This window comes from Ascidiella aspersa, chromosome 4 (genome assembly GCF_963924565.1).
Source record: "Ascidiella aspersa chromosome 4, kaAscAspe10.2, whole genome shotgun sequence".
Taxonomy (NCBI): domain Eukaryota; kingdom Metazoa; phylum Chordata; class Ascidiacea; order Phlebobranchia; family Ascidiidae; genus Ascidiella; species Ascidiella aspersa.
In genome coordinates this window covers 29037519-29053224 of record NC_139450.1, presented here as the reverse complement: position 1 = coordinate 29053224, position 15706 = coordinate 29037519, and the positions used below count along the sequence as shown (strand labels likewise).

The 15706-nt window shown below is 36.2% G+C and overlaps 1 protein-coding gene and 1 pseudogene across 1 annotated transcript in view; both read left to right on the top strand.

Annotated features, from left to right (window-relative positions):
- Window positions 1-1538: 1538 nt before the first annotated feature.
- The window catches only part of LOC146157352 (oxysterol-binding protein-related protein 1-like), a 32524-nt gene continuing 18356 nt past the window's right edge, over window positions 1539-15706 (top strand). Inside the window, exons 1-11 of the mRNA XM_083388435.1 lie at window positions 1539-1701; window positions 2148-2308; window positions 2783-2894; window positions 3250-3335; window positions 3769-3916; window positions 4446-4558; window positions 4976-5113; window positions 5534-5632; window positions 6578-6700; window positions 6879-6981; window positions 8064-8176. Coding sequence (XP_083244561.1) covers window positions 1587-1701; window positions 2148-2308; window positions 2783-2894; window positions 3250-3335; window positions 3769-3916; window positions 4446-4558; window positions 4976-5113; window positions 5534-5632; window positions 6578-6700; window positions 6879-6981; window positions 8064-8176 — 1311 coding nt within the window. The 5' untranslated portion in view covers window positions 1539-1586. The remainder of the gene's footprint in view (window positions 1702-2147; window positions 2309-2782; window positions 2895-3249; window positions 3336-3768; window positions 3917-4445; window positions 4559-4975; window positions 5114-5533; window positions 5633-6577; window positions 6701-6878; window positions 6982-8063; window positions 8177-15706) is intronic.
- Window positions 7030-7245, top strand: LOC146157353 (small ribosomal subunit protein uS14 pseudogene; annotated as a pseudogene).

The following is a 15706-nucleotide window of genomic DNA, read 5'->3' as shown; positions in this document are numbered from 1 at the left end:
TTGTATCACACAGGTTGTGTAATACATGACGCTGTTCTGCCACATATAAACGGTAACTTTTAGTTTGGGCTTTTAATCTTGTTTTGAACCGAAATCCGAACTATACCGGATTTAAAAAAATCAATAAACCATGATAGCGAACCCAACCCAAGCTGTTGTGTTTATAGACCAGTTGTTCAACAACGCTATCTTGCTGGCGGTAATTAAGTCCTTCTATGTTCAACTGCAGAATGGTGGGTCGTAGCTCTTAGGTACTTTTTGGAAACATCGCCTTGAAAAGGGCGTTTTCCCCACCACCTTACGTTAAATGGTTTTAGGTCTCGTTTTGACTCCTAATTTCGTTCATCATTTGTTTAGCAATGAATTAACAGAAGGGCCACGTGACGGACGAAGGTATTTTCCCCCAAAACCCGAACTGTAAAGGCATCACCGTGCTAACTTAGTCGTCACCGTGCTAACTTAGTAAGGCCTATTTTGATGAAAATTGTTTGCAAATAAAGTGTTTTTGCATGTGAAACACAATATTCATCTAATAAATAAGGAAGCGACTTTGCCATCGAGAAACATAGAATACTAACAAACGACATTTTCCTAAAGGAAAAAGATTGAAAATCAGCTGATCGCGGTTATCATGCGATGGTACTTCACTTCACACATTTGTAAACATTAACTTCCAAAAAATGGGCGCTGGTTTCTTTCTTAAAATTTCATGTTTGACAACTCGTTGTGTTACTGTAAAAAAGTGGTAGAATTATAGATTAGCGCCGGACTTTATTTTATACATATTTAACGTTTAAGTTTCCAGCGCTAATTTTTGTTTGATCAAGAATGAAGGCGTGATCCATAAAATGCCACTTCCAATTGTTCAATTAACCTGTTACCTGAAATCCATAAATTAACAAGTTTTCAGCTAAACGAAAGTTAAAAGGGAATACAAAAGGCTATCCTGTTTATTTATGCTTGGCTTGCTTGCATTCTGGTTAATAAGTTACATTCGTTTCGTAATGCAGCCAGTCTGACAAGCTTCAATGCTAAATTTTTCCACTTGAAATCTGAACTTTATGGATCTTCTAATAAAACTAAAACAGTGTTATTTTGTTTATTATGTGTAGCAGCTATTAACACATTTGATATCTAAATATTTTTGCCTTGCTTCATTTCTTAGACCCGGCATGTATCCGTAGGACAAAATTGCATGAAAACAATCTAGTTGATGTTTAGAAAAAGTGATTTTTTTGCTTATCAAAAGTACCTTTTGTATTAGAGAAACACGGCTACTAACTAATGTTGTGTTTTGGTAATTTTTAGGTATTGTACAGCATTAGTATTCCTTTTATATATCCCTTTTTTGAATGTGTAAGCCACTGTCTCTACTATACATAAAATCTTTTTTGTGTGCCCTAAAGTTTTGAAGAACCTCTTAGACTATTTATTACAAAACCTATGTTTACATTAAAATGCTTCGTTGACATCAATTTAATTTACGCTTATGAAACTTATCTATGTTTTTTGTTAGTTTTTTTTGTGGTTCTAGTAGCTCTTTTTTACTGTATAGCTGTATAAATGTAACGTTTGGTATTTTAATTATGTGTGACTCTGGCACTGTAGATGAAAAGCTTTTGTTTTTTTCCCGTCATGGCAATTTGGAGGAGGTAACAAAACTTATTGATGAAAATCCGGAAATCAACATAAACTTCAAAGGTATGCATTTTGAATTTAAAAGCATAACTGTCTGCAAAACATAAAATAGCTTCAAAAAACTTAATCAGCCATAATAAGGTAGCAAAGCATTATGCTGTGTACAATACATTTTTTATACCAATATTTCTGTCAATTACCATTTAACTCTTGCATACAATACTGGCAGGGTAATGCCAATCTACTTGTTCTTGCCTTTTTTATGTCTGGGTCAGGTTAAATATACCGAAGTCAAATGCACAACAGTAAAGTGTGTTGTTTTTTTATTAAAAAACTAGTGCTGCTCTTTTTATTATATTAAATAAAAATAGGAACACTATGCACGATTCTGTAATGTAGCTTAAAAACATTAACTGAAGATGATACAAGCTTGTATCGATTGCCTTAATCAAGATGATGTCGGTCTACTTGACCTTTTTGACTTTAAAAGTAATTGTGTATTTATCCAGGTCAATCGAAAAGCACAAAATGCTGGTCTGCCCTTCATCTTTCGAGCTATTTTGGCCACAAGGAGGTGGTAGAACTCCTTTTGAACAAAGGAGCAGATTCCGACATTCTCAATGACACCGGAGACACTCCGCTGCACAAAGCTGCTCATACAAACAGAGAGGTAGAATTACATCAATCAGAGCCTTGGCATTCGACAAATTATGAGCTTACAGTATACTTACAATTCAAACACCTTTGTCATTTAAATGTTTTTGTCCTTCACTTATACATTGTAGAGAATATGCACGTTTTCTGATTATTGTAAAGTAAAATGTAAACTTTAACCATCGTTCTAGTACAAATCATCTGAGACTTTCTGACAGAAATATATTTAAAACAGATGTCATGTTTGTCTGTTTTTATATACCTATGCTTCCACAGCGCAAACTTAACCATAGTATAGCAATAAACTTACACTTTAAATGCTATTATGTTTAGATATTTGTAATACATTTAATATCCCTCTTCAATGTTTTTGGTTACTGATGAGTGGTAATGGGATGTGTTAGCACCTAGCATAACTATTTTTTATGTTTTTTTACCTTTTCTTATAATTCTTTCATTGCAACATAGCAAAGTTGTTTTTATATTGCAGGATGTTGTTCAGTGTCTTTTGCAATATGGTGCCAGTGCGGCGTTGGTCAATGAAGACAACAAAAAGCCTCACCAGATGACTTTGAATGCTGGCATCAAAAACATACTAGAAGGTATGACATTGAATTTTTGCCATGAAAGGCCACTTCCATATATTCATACACCTCTACCAGGTGGCAGCTCTTATTTCACTGAAAAAATGGTTATTTATTATTAAGATTTCAAAGCATTATTTTGACAACTACCTTTATTTAAAGGTTGATTAAAAGTTTTGTTCTACCTATTGACAATAAAATTTACTAAAAGTCGTAAACTATATTTAGGACTTTAAAGTGATTAAAAAACAATTTAAAATTATAACCAAACTTTATATTATAATGGAATGTTAGATAAATCTTTTTTTTTAAAGTCTTCTTGTCATTACATAGTTGCACCAATATTTTAAAATATGTCTTTTTGTTTTTTTAGCTGCTGAACATGTTCAGAATTTAAAGAGAAATGATTTGTTTTTCCGATCAGTTAAGGAAGGAAGAGTAGAGATTGTTGAAGAGCTGGTAAATCAATTTCTACAAAAAAATGTTGTTGTTCTGTTGTCTTTGTGTAGAACTCCAATACTGTTGCTGCCAGGCATTGTTTCTATTGTAAAATTCTTCTTCCTACAAATTTTTATTAAAGTATCAACGTTTCAACCACCTATTCAGGAAATCTTTGTCAGTGCAGTATAATTGCAACCATAGGCGAAAAAAGTATAAAAAAAAAGTATATATATTGGACACACAGTGAAAGAAAAAACACACTGTTAAATATTCATAAAACCTTGCCAATTTAGGGTTTTTTGTGTAAATACACATTATCAGAGAATAAATATGCAGTTTTCTAAAAGGCATTCAAGCAAGGTTTTGTGTTTTAATTGAAGTTTATGGTTCTGTTTGTTGCGTTTTTTGAACTCCTTAAACTTCAGAATCACTTAAATAGATTTTTGTTCAGATATCAAGCAACATTCACACAATTGACATCAATGCCGCAGATGAGCGTGGCAACACAGTGCTGCACCATGCAGCCATGCGTGACCTTCGACAAATGACACTGCTTCTTGTACAAAACGGAGCAGACCCATCGCGGAAAAATAATCAAGGTCCAAGGGTCCCTGAGTTTATTTTCTTGATTATGCTAAAAAATTGTTGTTTAAAATAAAATTAATTAAATTAAAGTCCTTTTTGTACTTATATTAAATATTGTACTTTGTAATATATATCAGGCTTCTCAATTTTTATTCTTCGGACCTACCAAGCAATTATGCTAATTTTCACTAAATAAAAAAAGCCAATTTATTTATTTCTTTGAAATAAATTGAAATCCATTTGCGGTGGATAAAAAATGGGATCACTATGCAATGCCCTTGGCAAAATTACCCCCTCACCTGGTTCTGCAGTGCACAGTTTGTGAACCTCAAAAACAGTAGAATAGAGTAGAACTATTTGCATTTTATCAACGAAGCACCAAATAATAAACTGTGTACAACACATTTCAAACAAAATTAACAGCCAACATGCATGCTAAAAAATACGAAAAAAGATAAAAAGTTAATGCTATGATATTTGTATGTGGATTTAAAGCGATTTCGAAAATGTTTGGGTCATTTTTACATCAAAATGTATCTACAGGTGAATCAACTCTAGATGTCAGTAGAAGTTTACAAATCAAGAAGTTACTTGAATTGAAACCACGACAACATCGATTCAAAACTGCTCAGCGATTTGAGGGTCCTCTTATGAAGGTTTCTTTTTTGACCAAAACTCCTTATTTAGTTTTATAAGTTAAAATACTCCTTTCCCTATCAAGCAATGTAACCTTCAAACCACAAGATGGTTTTGACAAGTCAGATAACACACATGTGTAAATAGATAGAAATCGCTCTTCTGATTCAAACGAAAAATAAACCGACGTTTCGGCAGCAGATACCAGCTGACCTCATCGGGGTTTATAAATATGTAAAGTTACTTCGTTTCAACCAAAAGAAAAGAAAACAACACATATGTGAAGTTAAAATACTTTTCAATCATCTCTTTTTTTAAACTTACATAGAAATCTGAAATTTTAATTTCCAAAAGCATAATGCATTCTAAAAAGTTGACTAGCGGTGTCAAGAAAACGCTTTATTGGCATGTTTTAACCCAGTTTTCATTTATTTTAGAGAAAAAGAATCCTAAGCCCACGCTGGCATTGGGTGGTTTTGGAGAAGGGTGTTATATCCTACTTTGCCCGTCGCGCTGATGCTGCCATCGGATCGAAACGACGACAATTCAAGTATTTGACAGAGGCTAAAGTATCTGTAAGTTATACATCATTCTTATAAAGACGTTTCAATACACATTGGTCACTGGTATTATCATCACTTAATGTGTTTTTTAATATGATGTCGATTTACTTGACCTCTTTGGCTTTGAAATTCTTTATGAAGCTTTATTGGTTCACCCTGCAAAAAATATCCTTTTTATGGATAGTTTGTTGTCGAGTCTTTAATTTAATTTAATTTTTTTTAAAGGTAAATTATATTTAAACTAAATCTGCAAACAATGTTGGTGTGCTGACTAGAACAATAACGTCATTTGCTATCGGATCTGGCCGCGATACTTTTTGCCCAAAATATCGGCTATCGGTATCGGAATGAAATGTCAAGTATCGGACATTATTAATTGCAGCCCACTGTTTTCCTATACCTTAGTTTTAATATCGCTTTCTTTATTGACAGATGCAAGATAACGGCTGGGGATTCCGCATCGATTACTTTGATGGATCGCACCACACTCTCACTGTTCATCAGAGGAATCAACCAGTCGTCAACAGAAAAGTGGGATTTTTTTTTACAAAACACAGAAAGAAATATTGCCTTTGGAAATCTGTAGTCATGCTACTAAGTTCTAGTCACTAAAATATATAACTTTTTGTGTCCTCTAATCGCTTTTTACCTGGATTATTTAAATTGGAAAATATGCAACGTTTTTCCTGTTTAATATTGTTTTTAGTTTTCTCACTAAATATCTCTTTTTTCCCTGAAAAATTATTGGTTTAAATCAGGGCTGTGGAATAGGTTAAAAATACCCCGAGCCCGACTCCCGAGTCCGAATCCGGTCTAAAACATAAACCCGATTCCCGAGTCCGGCCCTGACTCTACAGCCTGTATTCCGCCAATTTACGTAACTAAAATAATCCACATAGGGATGTCGTATAATTCATTCACTCGCAATACATGGTTGAAAAATATTCCACCATATATGAATATTCAGCAATCCACTTATAGGGTTTTTCATATAATTCATCCACCGAAAACATATGGTTGGAAAATATCAACCATACGCTATTCCACCTTTACAATTGCCAGTTAGCGGCCAGATCAGGTTTAAAATATGGTACTTCGCATGCGCATGCCGGACTCGGGACTCGGGTAGTTTTACGTGGTCTTACTCGAGTGAGACTCCAGCAAAAACAAACGGAGTTCCGAATCTTACTCCGCAGCCCTGGTTTGATGAACCTTAAACAATGTCTCCACAGTGTGATTTTTAAAAATGATTTCATGAAGCTTCACCTTAATATGCTCTTTTCAAAATGTCCAAAAAGGTTGAGTAAATTGACATCACGTTTCAACTCACATTAACTGATCGTGATACAAGAACGTATCGAGACGTGAGATGTTGATTTTCTCGACCTTTTTGGCTTTTAAGTTTTGAGATTCATCATTATCAAGCTATACAGTGAATAGTGTTACCAAAATAGGTAAATCGTATAATTTTTTTAGAAATGGGTTGAAGCATTGCAGGAGCACATCGACTACAGCAACCATTTTGTTGTGGCCGACAAACGTGAGCAAAGTGACTCGGATGAAGAAGTTCCTTTAATGGACATCAAAAACACACTTCAGGTTGTAAATAAAAATGTTTTGTTTGTATTTATGTTAAATGTTTTTCTTTATTGCCACGTTTGTCTTGTTAAACATTGTTTAGAGTTTATACCTCAAAATGAAAAACGCTAATTTTGCTGTTTTGTTTGTTTTGTTGCAAACTTTTAACAAAATTATTCATTTATAACCGCACACACAGAACGCTCAAGTGCGCCACCAAGTGTTAAACAAGCATGTTGAAGAGCTGACCGTTCTTGTGCAGAAGTTCGCCGAAAATTTAAAGGGCTCGCAAACTCCAGAAGGTACAGGCGAGTGAATAGCAAACTAAGTTGCTATTAAAATTGCACTCTTGGCCATCAAAATATCTGGCACTCTCGAAAAAGAGAAAGAAAAAATATATATATATATATATCTGGCACTCTCACCCTCGAAAATATGGACGCGGTTCACGTTTCTGTCGTATTACTGGAAACCGACAAGGTTTGATCAGAAAATATGGCCTAAATATCTCCCGCCAATGTTTCCGTGAATTTGCGAAGGACATTGGACTTGTTAAGCTGGACTAATTGTTCAAAATGATGCAAACAACAAACAGCAAAAACATTCTTGTGAGTTAAAATATAATATCTGTGTTGACAAATAAACCAACAGTTGATATTAAAAAAAAAAAAAAAATTGCACTCTTGCTTTGACTACTTGTAGTTTTAGTGCGAAAATTTTAAGTTATGCTATTCCTCACGCGAAAAGAAATTCGTAGAACGTATTTTTTTACGAAATTACTTGGGTTTAAGAACATCGAATTACGATACGTTGAACGAAGAGTATAATAAAATAAAAGACAATTTTAATTTGCGTCATTCTATTCTAATAAGATAAATTGCGCTACTGCCTTGTTCAATGTAGAAACCGTGAAAGCAATATCCACTAACTTAACGACTATTAATTTGCAAAACTCCCCATTATAGTACTATTGCTACCACCACTATCAAAGAAATAATTCCCTTCTGCTAATGCGCAATTTAATATTTAGGGCCCCCTTGTAGGGTGATGAATGCTGGGACAGGGGCCTTAACTACTAACTTCTCAGAAATTTTTAACCACTTTTGGCCAAGGGGACTAACGCCACAACTTTTTACCCCCCGAACTGTACTTATGTTTTTTAATATTAATTTGTGTCCTGATTCAAATCAATTAATAAAACTTGATATACCCAAATGTGTTTTTGTCTTGGTTGTACATCGTATTAAACATTTTTTTTTACTTTTTTTTTTTTTTTTTTTTTCGTATTAAACATTTTTTAAAGAAACTACTTTGCTGGTGAAGTTTCCACTTAAAAAAATCGACATATGAAAAGCATTCACTTTACTGTTTTTTTTTTCCATAGCACAACGTCACACGAGCCAAGTCCTGGGAAAATGCCACGAGATTCTGTCGACCTCAACCGATATGAGCAACTACTTCAATCAATGTCTAGCCTTGCTGCAAAAACGGGACGAGGTAAAAACTAAATTTATTTCTTTAATTTTGGCGTATAGGTTGCAATGACAACGAACCTTATTTTGTGAAGTTAAGAAGCTTTCGCACAATCGTGCTTTTGTCAGGTTAAAGTAGGAACAATGCTAAAAGAAAACAAGCGAAATAAAAGGCATATAGAGTTTCTTGTCTCATCTAATCCATGGTGGTTATTGTACTTGGCACGCCAACCAATCATATCCCGATGGCTTTGTGTAGACTTCTTTCTAAAGCTTGCGGTCGTCGGAATTGAAGTTCGAATGAAATCAGGCGTTCCAATCGATACAGCTGAATAATTTTCTAATTTTCTCTTGAACCTTATATTTTAGCTTGACCTTGACTGCGTTTTGCAAACCCCAATGGTGTAGTTCAATTCGCTGTATCGGGTATACAAAGCTGTTTTTTTAAAAGTCATATTTTATTCTACTTCTAATTTTACAAGTGAAGTAATTTTGTGCCAATCACTCTACAGCAGGGTTTTTTAACCAGGGGTACGTGTACCCCTTGGGGGTAGGGAGCACCATAACAGGGGGTACGACATGTTTGAAATTATGCGCTATTTAGGCATATTTGTGAAGAATGCGTAACAAAGAATGCGGAAGTACGAAAAGCAACAACAAAAAACATTCGTAAATTGACCTATTGTTTGTGTGTTGTAAATATTTAACACGTAAGTTATAAATAGGCCTACACTGAGTTTAGTTCCTATTATGAAAATTTTATTTACTTCCGTCGACCATCGTAGACAGGGGGTGCGAGAAAATTTCATGAAAGCTCAAAGGGTACGAGCACTAAAAAGGTTAAGAAACACTGCTCTACAGGGTTCTGCTAGAACAACATGTGTGTTTGTGATCAGGGCTGGGGAGCCGGAGCCGGAGCTGGAGCCCGGAGCCCGGAGCTAAGCATTTTCTCTGGAGCCAGAGCCGGAGCCGGAGCCATTGTTATTTTTTTTTGTGGAGCTGGAGCCGGAGCCGGAGCCATTTTTATTATTTTTGTGGAGCTGGAGCCGGAGCCGGAGCCATTTTTATTATTTTTGTGGAGCTAAAGCCATTTTACAATTTGTGGTGCTAAAGCTAAGAAATTATATTTTGTTCCATCTCCAACGTTATTTAGCCAAAAGCAATTTTTAAAACTTGCCATTGAATAAGTGACTGGTGGCACCGGAGCTGGAGCCGGAGTCATTGGGTGTGTGTTTGATGGCTCCGGAGCTGGAGCCGGAGCCAAAGGATTGAGTTTTACGACTCCGGAGCTGGAGCCGGAGCCATTTAATAATTGCCTGATGGCTCCGGAGCTGGAGCCGGAGCTAATGCTATTTTACGGTGGCTCCCCAGCCCTGTTTGTGATGACTTTCAAATTCGCGTAACGGCATTGAGGAATTCGAGTTGCAGTTTGTCGAAATAATTACCTCACATGGCATATTAGATTGTACGACTTTTTACCAGATACCAGAAACGTTATGTATTGATTTTCTCTTATCGCACTATCTCCGGGTTATTATGTCAGCACCAGTAATCCTCTAAGGCCCACAAATGCGCGTCACCGCCAGGCCTTTCGCACAGTCAATTTGTTTTCCTCGCGCAGTTGCAGAGTGAGCTTGTCTTTCAAATTTCAGCTACGAGCTTGTTTAAAGTACATAATTATTGAAAGTGCACAGACACTATAAGATTTCTATGTTATTTGAATATGGTATGGACTTTGTTCGCCATTTTTCAAATTTTGTTGATTTAACTAGTTTGCAAAATTTGTATATTTCAGCCTTAAAATATATAAATGCTTATTTAAACAAACGATTTTCAGTATAAAACATCCAAGAGAAAACATTGTTAACAATCACTATTAGCTTTTGTTACGTGTACACTGTGCAGTACACGTGTTTCGTTTTCAAAGCTGCCGATACTAAACCGTTAATTTGTGCGTCAACCTCTTATTAGACCTTGTTTCGTAAGGCAGGGAACGCTTTATGATGATAAACTTCTTTCTTGCATAACGAACGTGGTAAAGATACTCTGGGGATATTGCCTTGGTTTTCATATATTATGCTTAGGTACCTTAGCCTGTAGCTTTGCACTCCTATAAAAAAGAGGCCGTATGCGCCTTGCTTAATTGTGCGCAAATTTTCAAATGTAAATTAAAAAAATGTCCGATATTGTCTTTCGATACCTGCTGGTACCATGTGTTAGAGTACAGTGGTTCTTAAACTTTTTTAGAAAAATTGCGCAACGGTCCCTCAGCAACTTTTTAAATTGCTCACGGTCCCTTAAAAATATATACAAAATAACATTTGTTTTTATCAATGGGACGGGTGCACTTGCTTATTTGCTATCAGCTCGGCTATGTTAACCTCTAACAAATCACTTTATTTGAGTAAAGCAATCACGAACAGTTTTAAAACCGTGACCGTACAGCTCACAGTGACAGTGCAGCAAACTGTAAAAACGTAACTCTCATTAGCACAATGCAATACTATGACGTCACAATGGACAATTCAACTCAAAGTGTACAATAACGTGAATGAGCAACTAATCAGCTTGGAAAAAAAGCTTTGGAAAAGTAAGTTTCCTGAATTTTTTTGCACAAGAGGTTTTCTTCTTCAGGAGCGTCGGGTTGTAGATTTTTTGTTAGGTGCTTCGCGGTCCCAGAAAATTGTCTCGCGGACCCCAGTTTGAGAACCACTGTGTTAGTAGCTGTGTTGTTGCTTTCTTAAGCCTTGGCAATCATGTGATTGGTATTAGTAAAAGATTTACATTTTGCTAAAAACAACGGATTGTATAAAATAGGTAGCCTTGAAATGTGTCTACTGCTGATAAGGTACCTAGACTTAGAGTAATAACACGCCAATGACTTTACACAAAATTATCTTTAGATGGACAATAAGTACCGAATTAGTTACGTTGCGCTGATCATGTGTTACGGCAGTTTTAATGTTGCAATCTGACAGCTTCAATGCTACGTAATCGCTGACCTCACTTTGCTGACTCATGAAAAACTTTTTGTGATAGCGATAAAAATGGCGTTTCTCTTTTATTAAATTCTAAATGCGAATAATAACCTCTTTTACATGAATCGCTGCTTACATGCTTTACTGTCTTCAACATAAGTAAAAATAAAAATATAACTATCAGTAAAAACAGAATAAATGCAAATTATTGATATCGCTGATTTTATTGCGCCATTCTCTGACTGGATGTCGCACTCAAATTGTACATTAGTATTTATTGTCAGAATGGCCGTTCATCTCAATCTATAGCACAGCGGCGCTCGCTAGCTCATAAAACCAACTGCGCTGCATCATACAACGCCTAAAACTAGACTGCTGGACTGTCGTTTTTTTTTAGCTTCACAGGTGACAAAACTAAGTCATTGCCCTTTAGCATTAAGACAAAAAAAAACATTTAGTGGTCATAAGTTGAAAATTCGAAAGTACTGTAGAAAGGCAACAGAACAAATGAAGTGAGGTAAAGTGAATTTAAACAAAACAAAACAAGCAAAATAAAAGATCTAACTTAACATTTCAAATCCACACTTTTTTTTACTTTTTAGTTAGGGCAAGCTTTTATTCAATGATGTTTTGTTGCGTTCATGTTTCCTTATAACTATTATAGTTGATTTAGAAAATCATTTTTTTCGTTGCTAATCGATGAGTATCTCTGAAGCCACTCAAAGTAGACAAGTCAATGTTGTCAAAGACTGACATCAATTCATTTAGAAAAAAAAATTAAAAAAGGCAGCGATCACAAAATCGTCATGACCTAAAAGGAAATGTCGCCGTGTCATTGCTTGGACTCGATAAAAGCTCGAGTGTCGGAAGTAATAGGCAACGTGAACCCAGCAGCGCAGCGTTAAATAACCGGGAAGCTAATTTAGTGTAGCGCGGTGACGTTTCGTCGCGCATCGCTGCCTTCGCTTAGAGCTTCTCTATATTAACGGCTGTGGATTTTGCGCTTAGATACGCGGGCGACGTCGACGTATACAAAGGTTCTCTCGATGTAAAAATTATACTGAGATACGATAATTGTGCGGATTAAGCAAGGCGCCGTCAGTAGTCGCTCTATTCCGACGATGCTGCCAGAAAAAAAGCGGGCGCTGGTCTAGAATCCTACCACAATTATTCAATCGACGCACAATATTTAGGTTAGGGTGCGAGTTAGCGTTTGGGTGTGGGTGGGTCAAGTATTATTATATTCATTATTCAATAATAATACTTGACCAACCCTAACCCAAAACGCTAACCCGCACCCTAACCCAAATAATGTGCGTTGTGGTAGGATTCTAGACCAGCGCCAAAAAGCGTTTCAGAAAGCAAAGGCAGATTTCGCGACAAGGTTAAATAGAAACTGGCAAGTATTACGTAAAAACACGACTTCCAGCTGTACAGTGATCGCGGCTATGTTCGTGATGTCATAATGAATAATTTATACGCATCATATTGGTCAGCCCACGGCCCCGTCTTTATAGCGCTAGTTACGTAGCCCAATTTAGCGAGCGAATAGCAATTGAGTTGCGGTTGCGAATGAGTCGAAACCGAGATATTTTCACTTCCGAAGGATAGCTGCTGCCTCTCTTCTATACAGAAGGTTAAGGCCTCTCTGCGTCCGGCTTAGTTGTCCAGCCGATTATATTTAGATGCAGAAGTGTTACGAAAACAGCAAGGATGAACGACCGCGACTTTTGAAGAGGTCATATCTGAAATCATTACTTTGTTCTGGTCTTTACAGATAGTTAAAAGATATCGCATTCGTTTGTTTTCACAATTCGGATTCAGGCAGATTTTGTTATTTAAAAGAAAAATTAAAAAGAGCAACCTTCGCTCTTTACGATTAGCCTTATGCACTATGCAGGTCCTACCTAGACTTTAGAATCTAGAGGTAAACGCATTTGGTCAGCTCAGGACGACGAAAGGAAAAAATCTGTATTGATTTAGCCGCCTTTTCTTATGTAATGATATCCGGCGTGGGTCAGTTTGTGACACCGCCAATTTAAACAAAGGCGCGTTTTGTGGTTGCCAGTTTAGCCTCGAAAGCATTTTTGTGCCGAACCGTCTATTGCGCTGCAAATATGGAAAACGCCCCGCATTGTCAATTTACCGCAAAATGTAACGCCCAATGCCGACGGAGCCGATTCGATGAAATGTTAGAGGGTAGGTCGGGGTTAAACGCTTTCGCTGAATGTGAGCTAGGCCCGTGTCTGTCATGTCTAAACCGCATTTCCCAGAAGTCGCTGGCGTTTCGTCGCAGTTTTTGTTGCTTCCCTTGTCGAAATAAGCGGATTGTGCAGGTTGGTTTGCCTAACTAGGCACTCAAAACTGCCTCTTTCGTGTTTTAGGCGTTTTTTCGGTGCGCCCAGGCCGATTTCCACTGTCAAAAAATGCGCATAAAGTCGACACTAAAAAAAAAAAGAAAAAATGTTGGGATGGCTAGCTTTAGATGTTTGAAATTAGGGGATTGCGCAAGTTGGCAAAACTAACCAAGGCAATCACCACTGTCAAAGTGTTGTTGTGATCCTTTCAACACACCGCAGCCAATTTTAAAAAGCGTCCGGTCATCAAAATGTCGGCTTTCTAAAAATGGTAAACAGTTTTAGTCCATTGTGCAGAAATGTCAACACTGCATATCCAAGTTCTTAAGCGTTATCAGTGATAATATACATTGTACTTGGTCAAAAAATGTCTCCTTAAAGTCAGCGCGCTAAAAATGATGAAAAAGGTCTGGACGTTTTTTTTCGATAGGCCAATTTGCGCAATTCGTTCTAACCAACTGTGCTTAGTGTCTGTGTCTTTGCTTTAATCCCGCGTCCAGTTTCCATGTGTGCTCACAAAACAGCATTAAAGCTTTCTTCTACCCGTCACGTTTTTGTCTTGATTTCATTTCACGGACTCGGGGAATTTGGCACAAAACGACGACGGCCATACGGAGCCGGCCTAAAACGAACCAGTTAAACCGTATTTCATTGCCAGTCATCGTTCTAGTTGTGACCAAGCGTTCCCGCTGATTAGTTCAAACCACAGTCACTTCCTGCTTTGGGCAGCGCATGTTCTTCTTGTTGTTGTTTTGGTTATTAGTTGGTGTGTGTGTGATGCCCCCAACTTTGTATTGACAATTTAAGTGCATTTGTTTTCACGCTTGTACGTTTCTTTTTATTATAAGGTATCCTATATATACATTGTAATTTACTATATAAACTGTTGCTACCAGTAATAATAATCAGTAAAACAGATGAGCTGTTTTTTGATTATTAGTGTAATTTACGTTTATTTTGTTGGTTGGATTTGCTGGCATAAATTAGTCTGCTTTGGTGTTTTGTAAAGTGTTATAGTATAACCTTTAATTGTGTTGATGCCGTCATTCATTATTATGATTAACATTTTTCCTGCTGTAATTTTATTTTATAGATGTTATTTGACAAAAGAGATCTGCGAAAATTTATGTTTAAAGTCTTTTTTGGGACATTTCTTATAAATGTGACTAATAAATAAGTGGAATTTATACTTTAGCAAATTGTTTATAGATTTCAAAAGCTCATAATTGCATTTTAGATCTATATATGCATACCTGGTATATTTACCAGGGAAGGAGACCAGTTCAGTATGTAGTTGTAATTTGGTAATTAGTTAAAGTGCAATTTGCCTATTATTACCATAGTTATATTTAGATGGTAGGTGCCATGCATGCTGACAGATTAAGTTCACAACATACTGTGTTGTTATATTTGGGTAAATGATTGTCTAGCTAACTACAGTTAGGGGTGTATTAGTTGGTATTCATTGGCCAATCGATATTCTTTGCCCGTAGTTTTAAAGATGGTTGATTACAAATTTTACTAGTTCGTTAACAATTTTTAGAAGCGAACAGTGCATGAATGTTCCATTGACAGACTTAGTCAGTCTGGGATATTTAGAAAACAATATATTTCCTGTTTAAACTGGGCCAATTATGTTGGACTGCAGCTAGCAGTCAATTTATGGTTGACGTTTAGATACAGTTGTTATTAAGTCTGCTATGCCTGCATAAACCTTGGACAGGTTGCACAGTAAAATGCCTTCTGGCTAAAACTCAGGAGATCTTTTTTGTTTTGTGTGATGCCACCGAATTTCAACATTCAAACTGCCTTTACATACCAGGATGTGGATAAAGCTTTATATGCTTTTGTAAATTTAGGACCAGTCCATTTCCTTTTTTGTGCTTATACATCGAAAAAGTACCCCCATTCAATCTTTAAAATTTCTACATTTGAAAAGTGAAGCAATTGATGTTTATAATGCAGTAAGACCAGAGAGGGCATAAAGTTTGTGAGTTTAAAGGTCACATTTTAAAACACACCTCTTTCGACTATTTTCTCCTCACTGTGTCATAAGACAGATTGTTTTATCACTTGCTGTTTTAAATTAGTGTGAGGTTATTACCAAAGTTATGTCATTATAAGACAGTTATTTTACCTAAACAAAATTCATTCTATGTTTAGATTTTTTTGGATTGCTGAAAAGATATTAGTTGAAAAACGATTGACAGTTTTTCTGAA